The 8,837-nt window shown below is 32.8% G+C and overlaps 1 protein-coding gene across 1 annotated transcript; it reads right to left on the reverse strand.

Moving 5' to 3' along the window:
* Nucleotides 1-1,515: 1,515 nt before the first annotated feature.
* Nucleotides 1,516-8,624, reverse strand: LOC127079048 (squamosa promoter-binding-like protein 7). The gene is made up of 10 exons (XM_051019461.1): nucleotides 7,831-8,624; nucleotides 7,553-7,725; nucleotides 7,163-7,389; nucleotides 6,994-7,068; nucleotides 6,781-6,888; nucleotides 6,306-6,420; nucleotides 5,849-5,984; nucleotides 3,715-3,877; nucleotides 2,194-2,739; nucleotides 1,516-2,054 (listed from the first exon to the last, which is right to left on the reverse strand). The coding sequence occupies exons 1-10, from the start codon at nucleotides 8,316-8,318 to the stop codon at nucleotides 1,767-1,769; spliced, it is 2,319 nt and encodes a 772-aa protein (XP_050875418.1). The 5' UTR covers nucleotides 8,319-8,624; the 3' UTR covers nucleotides 1,516-1,766.
* Between the last annotated feature and the right edge of the window lie 213 nt (nucleotides 8,625-8,837).

Consider the following 8,837-nt stretch of genomic DNA (forward strand, 5'->3'; position numbering starts at 1 on the left):
AAATTTTTTGAATTATTCAACCTTAAACATATTATTTTTTATATTAATTTTTACACAAAAATTCAAGTAAAACTTCATAATATTTATTATAAATACAATTGAAAAATTATATTATTTTAAATATAATATATTTTTAAATATTATATTACTTTTTATAAATAATATAATATATTAATACATGTCTAAGTTATATAAAATAATACTTAAATATTTAATATATAAAAAATTAATAAAATATAAATACATTATAAAATAAAACACAAAATAATTGAATATTAATTTGAATATATTAATATATAATATTTTTAAAAATTAAAGAATAGAGATAAAATTTAATAAAATGAAAAAAGAACAATATATTTTTTAAAAATAAAACATTATAATAAATTAGATTTATTTTAATAATAAAATAAATACTATCAATTATTTTTTAAAAGTCGTGCATAACTTAGATGAGATATTTTCTTCGTCCTAAATAATAATTTCTTTATGATATTTCACACAAATTTAGATTATAATTAATTTTATAAATAAATAAATTATGTATCATTTATTAATGATATGAAAAGATGATGAAATAAAAGAATAATATAAATAGTAGATAGTATGATAAGAAAAACTTATTAATATTTAATTTATATTGCAAAACAACTTAAAATATAAAACAAAATATTTTACAAAATAGGAGTAACATATAATTGAAAATGGAAATAGCAATTTATATTGATTATAAATAAATTATATAAATATTGAAGAATATAATTCATATATTTAAGATATTAAAATTTGAAATAAAAATTTAGTGTCTTTCTCTTATGATCTAAGAACAATGACTCATTAAATATATAATGAAACAAATTAACATGAAGGGTCTGTGGTACAATGGTAACGTGTTTCACTATTGATCCAAAAGTCAGCTTCAAAATTAAATTTTATTTTCAAAAGAAACACACAAGCGCCAGCTGTATTGGCGCCTCCTCTTGGAGGGCCACGCAGGCGCCACAAGAATTCGCACCTCTTCATAAGGCCCAATGCATCTGACGCCTCTTATTTTTTGAGAGGTGCACCAACTCCCCCGGGCATCCTCCCCCAAACATGGTTTGGAATTTTTTTTTGAAAAGTTGGTTATTTTCATATTTTTTTAAAAAAACATGGTTATTTTAAAAAAAAAACAATTTTTTATCATGATTCATACCTTTGAAAGTTTATCTTGTTCTTCTTAAACTTTTAACCAAAATCCATCCGTTTCATCACAATAAATGTCCTCTTTGAAATTTTTACATTTTTCAAAATAATGATTAATTATATTTATTTAATGAGTATTATCCACTAAAATAACCTTACTATTAATAGAGTACTTATATGAATTAAAATACAAAAGATAAATTAGTGAAAAAAATAATAAATATAGCATTGATGATAAAAATAGGAAATAAGACGTTAGACCTAATGTGAGAGAGTACAAAATAGAAAAGTTACATTGGTAACTTTTACTACAACATAGCGAAACGAAAATGAACAAAATGTATTAATATTATTATTATGCTGTTGTAATAATCCTGAAGTATGCCTAAATATTGGGTTCATAATTAGCACCCAATTTTCCAGGATATCAAAATTGAAAATCCATAAATGAACACGGTTGGACAGAGCTTCCAAGTTCCAATGTAATAAAATACCTACTTGTTCTAATGACATCTATTTATTTAATATTACAACAAATATGTACCGGCTAGAAAATACAATAAAATAATTTGAAAAAATTGTTAATGGTTAAACAAACACCTTCTAATGGATACTGCTAACTCGGTAACCCTTCCCTGATGAAAGATGGATACACATACAGCAAGACAAACAACAACAGAAACAAGTACAAAAATAGTCGGTCGAGAGGTCAAGAATCCCCGGGTAAGATTTTGATGATCACGTCTATTAGGCAAGTCTTCCATATTCATTATAATATCCCTTTTCAAAAGTGGTACCTTTTGATTTTTTTCAACAAAAGCAAGACTTCTCAGAACCCCCAACTCTGGATCTGCATTAAATGGGTTACCCTGGAAAATAATCAATGTATAAGATAAGATAAAATACATTTTAATTATGATAAAAGTGTTGAGTACCTTAACCTAAAAGCTAAAAACTAATTCATGTCATTGCCATGGGAATGAAACAAACTAAATTAATAGCTCTAACCTGACTATTAACTTCATCAACTGATAACTTGTCGTCTTGAGAACTGCACTGGGCAGGTTTAAAGCCTTCCCTTTTGGAGTGCAAAACTATACTTCCACCTTTCTGACAAATAGCATCTTTGGCATTATGCATACACTTCAGTAGCTGGACAGTGTCAACATCATTTGTATTGGATTTTATGCTTTCTGTTAAACTTATCAAATTTGGCAATATTTTCCCCAAAATGATAGTTGAATCATTGCTTATTAGAAAATCCAACAAATGGCAATATCTTTGAATCTGTGAAGCAGATACCATTCTGTCAAAAATTTCTGAAGTAGGATCCTTAAGTAACCATGCTATATCTACAAGCAAGTCTGATGATGATGTATGAATATGTACAAAAGCTTTGCATGAGCTACAAATAGAACCACCAGATGCAGATCGAAATTGTTTAGAAAGGAGAGATGCATCTTGTTTTTGTTGCAATATCTTCATTTCGGTGCAAATTTCTTTATCCCCAATAAGTATTGGAATAAAGTTTGATAAACCAGACTCATTCTCAACCTATAAAAAGGAAAGAAAAAAAATTAAACACGGGTAACAAATATGAAGTGGTACAGAAAATTTTCCATGAAATTTAATCAGAGTTTCAAATGTATCTACCTCCAAAATCATATCAAATCAAAAGGTTCCGACAATTTATCTAGATCTGACATTACAATCATCAAGAAAATTCTGACTGTAATTTTTAAGATCGAGTACAATTCAATACAACATCAGTAAACCTAAATTCAACAGTTTCCATGATAACGGCATTTAGTCAAAGAGCTTCATTCGACAAATTTTATTTGCTTTAGATAAGAATAAATTAGTAAATGAAAATAAACAATAAAATATCAGTGCAGAATTCAATACCAGTAAGATTTTTTATGGATGTGCTAGAACTTTGCATGTTGGATTATGAGTATCTATTGATGCATTGAAATTAATTTATCAGGACAACAACAGTAGCAACAACAACAACCAAGTCTTATTCCACTAAGTGGGGTCGGCTACATGGATCAACTTCTGCCATAATTTTCTATCCAGGACCATGCTTTTCTATCCAAATCATTAATCTCAAGATATTTCTTAATAACTTATCTTATAGTTTTTCTAGGTCTTCCTCTACCACTAACTGTTTAACTTCTCTTATCAGATAAAAAAAATAACAAAATATAGAAAGGAAATTGCCAGCAAAAATATGACACTATCAAATTAAACCAAATACTTATGCTCAAAGTACTCAATTGTGCCCATTAAAACTCCAATAATCCTCAATTTGTTAAATGATTTTTTAGAACGAAATGCTAAAGTATTGTCACAGAAAATTTATTTGCAAATAATGCAAATGAAATTAACAAATCTAAAAGAAAGCATGCCAAAAGTACGTATTGGCCAGCGTCAAGTGATCACAGCATGCTGTGAAACATAGCAACAAGAAAATAAAAAATTGAGGTCAATGCATAGTTAAGGAAACAAAAAGATGCCAATAACTACCTCAATAAATGCAGGGCCCATGAGATTTTCGTCAATATGAGGGACACATATCTTATATAACTGATTGTCAAAAGCACAAGAAGTACTGTCTTCGGTCCAGTTATGTGGAGACGGAACACAATACTCGTACTTCATATACTTTCCATAAAAAGATACAAGAAGCCTGCCATTATTATAACCTCATTACAGTCAGCAGTACATTGATAAGTGAACCAAAATATAAACTAACCAAACAAATATGATACATTTGAAAATAAGCATGAACAATTGTCGACTAAAAAATCCAAGTGGCACCAAAAAGATTAATAACAAAAGGTAGCACCAACTAAACTGTGCAGCTAGTGTGGGGATGCAACCCTATTAAGGATAATTCCTAAATAAAATATATACAATTGTAGTATTTAGTATATAGTTCTCTTCAGGAAGCAGTAATGCAGTGTTTTACCAAATCAAGTATGTAGTACATAAGGGTATACTTAAATGAGATTCGTTCCCCGGATTAGTAGGTCTTATGGCCAGATACCGAGTTTTTAAAAAAATATGTTAATTAGAGGTTAGGCTTCATTAAATTAATAGGTATGCTCTACATTCATATACTAACTAATAGAGTGTGTAGCCAAACAGTCCTTAGTGGGTATTTTAGTATAAATGTATACGAATTGGAAAGAAATGACGCACAACTGGTCAGGAAAACTATTAAGTCTAGCCAAACAGTCCTGATGTAAACAAAATCAAAATGATAAAACATCAAGAGAAAAGATATGAGGAAGCAATAATTATGAATAAGTATTTATATCTCATTTTCTTGCCGCTTTTGAAGCTACATTTATTATCAGTTGCTTGTTCTTCTCAATGCATTCATATCATAGCCTCTTTCTAACAATGATTAATTACATTTAAATATAACTATTATTATTTTTAAATGTTTATCCCCACCCCGTCCCCTTAATTTGCTCGCTGAAGGAAAGTATCTCTTGCTCTCCCCTCTCCCCCCTCTTTCAGCAAGAAAACCTGATTCGTTTGTGTTTCCCCCTCTTCTCTTTTCCCATGGTAAATTCATTTCTCTTCTTTTTTGTGCATTGGGAGAAAAGAAGCCATCCCCCTCCCTCTTTCCCTTTCCATCCCATGGTAAAATCTTGTAGCCTCTTTGTCTATTGTTAGAAGTCTTCGCCTCTCTCTTTTCTTTTGAACATATTAGAGCCATAGCATGCTTTATGAGAATAGTCACTGCCCTCGCTTTTTTCCTTAAATTAAAATATAGTCCAAATACATGTTTTGCAGTGATCTTATAAACAGAAGCAGCAGAACTAGAATGTGCATCCTATATCACAAATTTTACAAAGGTGCAGCAAATTTGGTAAAGCTTACAAAGTGTTAGATAATCCCAAGACAATGCAATCAGTATGAAACTATGAATCTAAAGCCCAATCAATCACAAAACAATGTATCATGTTGATCATTACATTTTTTCCATCGATCAATTATATGTGAGCCTAGCGTTCTTTTCAAAGTTAATAGAATGGTTTATACTTTAGATTCAGTGAGAAATGCTGCAATCTCACTACTCGGTCATAACATTCAACATCACCTTTCCATCCCTTTCTGTCGGGAGTTTGAGTGACAAGTGGATTCCAAATAGACTGTTAGCGTAGCAGCTGCCCAAGTCCAGGGACTTGAAGGTTTATGCTGGAATAATTAGGGAGAGAATGCCCAAGTCCAGGGACTTGAAGGTTTATGCTGGAATAATTAGGGAGAGAATGGAAACATCCACCTGGCAGAGGAGTGAGAGAAGGCGGAAATCGTACAGCGGGATTCTACTATATGAGGGATTGAGAAAGGTATCTAGGAAAATCAGTTAGATACAGACAGAGTAGGAGCTCAGCTATAGGCAATATGGATATTCATTCCATTAATATTTTCATTTCAGGAAAAATACAAACAAAGTTCCATTACTAAATTGTTTTTTCTATTAATTTCCTTTGGCTGGCTCTAGTTTCTATCACTCTCCTTATGACCTATGCATGTCTTCCCAGCCAAAAATATATAGCATGCACAAATGCAAATAAATATGCTTTCATCTGTCGAATGAATATGGTAGCTTTAAATGATGTTTAGAAGAGGTGAAACTACATACCGAAACTTTGGCTGCAGCAAGTTACTTCCACAAGCATAAAATTCCATGGGTTTTCCTGCTTCAAAGCATGTGGGGTGAATGTAATGAAGCTTAGGCGCCTGCGTGTTTACCTCGACTTTTGTCACAGAACTTCCATCTGTAATCATAGAAAGGTACAAGCTAATTTAAACAAATTGAAAGCTTTCAAACTCGAAATTTAAAACATATAACTCAAAATAACAAAAACTTGTATTAATTACAAAATACAATTCAAGAATCAATTGTTCAATTTGTTTCATAAGAATCAGAAACGCAGTGCTCCATATCTCTGAGATGGAGCATCAACACACTAAAGGGGTAATCATAACTCATATCGATCAGGTTCTAAATACTCTTCAAGTGAAACAACTCAAATAATTTAGGGGAAGAGTGAACCAAAAATAAGAAGGAAACAAATGAAACAGAAGGAAAAAAAAACCTTTCATAACACGGAAGATCATGTCATTCAGATGAATTAGAGCGGTGCCTCTTCCAGATAGCATCTTTTTGGGAGCAACAAGATCACGTACATAATACATAGGGTCTTTGAGTAACTGGTTGATCCATAAGAGAAACAAAATTAAATCATAAATCAAAAAGAGAAAAAAATATTAACCAATCAAATTCAGTTAAAACTTGATAACGGGGTTTCAATTATTTTTATTAGTTGATTAATGAAATTCCAGATTCATAGAGTGAGGGGGTGGAGAAATGTTACAGGTGGCACATAACTTATTGGAACGCAAACAAACATCTCCATAAAGCAAAACTAGCAACCGTGAGAATGAGCTTAACAAAGAACCCTAAAGTCTAATACGGGGCACTTAACCAGAAAGCATTCATTTTACACCTTACGGCCACTTAAGATATGGTACTAGAACTATAATGTCAAGAACGCCAAGTCGAAATCTTACATTTATCCACATAATATTTGGCATTGCAATAAATATTGTCAGGATTGTACACCCAGGGCGGATATATCCCTCCAGCTCCACAGGCATACTTGCTAACCATTGGAATATCTGCAAAAACATTTGACAGCTTGTTAATCAGTCACTACCACGTAGATGGCAGAAAACCATGCCACAACCAAAATACTAAACTGTAATAAAAATGCTTTAAAATACTTGGAGTCGTAGCCTTCTAGGAAATTCCGCAGGATTCCAATCGTAAAGCTTAAATGAAACCCGACCTGTTTGGCACTACAAGCAAACATTCAATCAGAAAACACCAAATGCAATTTCTCACAAAAATAAACACGTTTAAGAAAAGCAATAAACAAGCAGGGCAACCCACCATAGATGAATAATCATTCTTATTGTCACAATATGAAGGCGATTTGGAAAGATTGGAAACATCGTTTCCAATATTTGCTTGTGTTTCAGCAGAAGCAACAAAGGACACGCCACTCTCACCATTAATATTCTGGGTCTCTGGAGTTGAAGACCCAATAGCAACCTGCTCTTCTTCATGATCCAAGGACACTCCTTTTTCAATATTCTCACTACTCAAATTCGAATAATCTGCAACATGTATACACATCCAGTGAATAAAAACCACATGCAAATCAATTTAGAACATGCTATCATATGCAAAAGCAAAATAAAAAAAACAATTATTCAACCATTGACTTAACAGTTGACAAAGTGATAATGTGATGCTGATCCAGAATATAAACCAACCAACCTATCCCTGCTTCTCCATCACAATTGGAATCATCATTTTGAGTAACAGTTTGAACTTCATGATCAACCGCTAGTACAGAATCTGCAGGCTTTCTCCGCCTCCTAGTATTATGCCGCTCCAATTTTCTTCTACAACTCCTTTTACCTTCGTCAAAATCCGGTAAGACATGAAACCTGCAACATCAACAAATCAATATTATCATGACACCATAAACATGATCTAATTGAAAGCAAAAGCATAAACATATCAAGATTCATAATAATCAACTTCAATCTTACTTTCCACACTGCTGACAGTATCTTTTTGCCTCGCCGTCAATAAGAACAGTAACAGCATTAGCACATCGCAAACAAACCCTATGCCTTCGATGATAGCCTTTAAGTTCAGAGATATCAACTTCACAACTAGGAACCTGACAACGCGCCGATGCAGACGCACGTGCAGCTCGAGCGCGTTTCTTGCCTGGTAAACCATTATCTTCAAGCAGCGCATCGAGTTCGGGACATGCACAAGGTACATGACCCGCGAGAAAGTTGGAGCAAGTAAGTCTCGGGTCGCGTTTTCGGATCTTATCATTCTCCGGAGGGTTAGGGTTAGGGTTAGGGTTTGGAATTGGAGGGAGGTGTGGAGTTTCGTTGTCGAGGCTTAAGGGAAGTGATGCCTCGTCGTCGAGATTGAAGTCGAGGAGGTAGCTTAGGTCCCAAACGGAGGAAAGATCTTCGGGAGCGTCCATCGGAGGGAAAATTGGTTGAGGTTTGGGTTCCATTGAGATTGGAATGGGAGTGAAATTGTTTGAGGGAAAGTGCGGTTGTTAGAGAGTGGTTGGATTTTTGGCGGAGAAGGTACGATACGGTGGTGGCTGGTCCTAGTTGTTGGGGTTTGTTTTTCCATTCCTACAGTGGGGTCATCGTGGCGACATTTTCAAGTTTTCTTTGTTGTATTCACCACGCGCCATTTATTCTTTTCATTACACGCGCCCTTTATTCAGTTCACCACATGTCATTGTCACATATGACCAATTTGCAAGTCTTAAAGGAAGATTTCTCCGGGGATTATAAGTCGGAGAATTTATTTTTTGGAACATAAAAGTTTTCCGATAATACTTCAGGTCATGATCGAGGAAATACATTTTGTTCTATAGATTCCTCGATCATATAATTATATAATTTTATATTTTTTCTATAAATAAATAATTAATATATTAAAAAATAAAGAATTTTTATACATACTACAGTCACCTCTTCTTTTTTTTCGACTTCTTTTTTATCCTTCTTCATTTCTTATC

This window comes from Lathyrus oleraceus, chromosome 1 (genome assembly GCF_024323335.1).
Source record: "Lathyrus oleraceus cultivar Zhongwan6 chromosome 1, CAAS_Psat_ZW6_1.0, whole genome shotgun sequence".
Lineage (NCBI taxonomy): Eukaryota > Viridiplantae > Streptophyta > Magnoliopsida > Fabales > Fabaceae > Lathyrus > Lathyrus oleraceus.

What these genes read in the sequence shown, in the direction of transcription:
- LOC127079048 (XM_051019461.1), bottom strand. Translation starts at nt 8,318, where the DNA reads ATGGAACCCAAACCTCAACCAATTTTCCCTCCGATGGACGCTCCCGAA. An exon ending in TACTGTCAGCAGTGTGGAAA is followed by an intron (nt 7,726 to 7,830) that starts GTAAGATTGAAG and finishes TTGATGTTGCAG; the next exon opens with GTTTCATGTCTTACCGGATT. An exon ending in CAAATATTATGTGGATAAAT is followed by an intron (nt 6,421 to 6,780) that starts GTAAGATTTCGA and finishes TGGATCAACCAG; the next exon opens with TTACTCAAAGACCCTATGTA.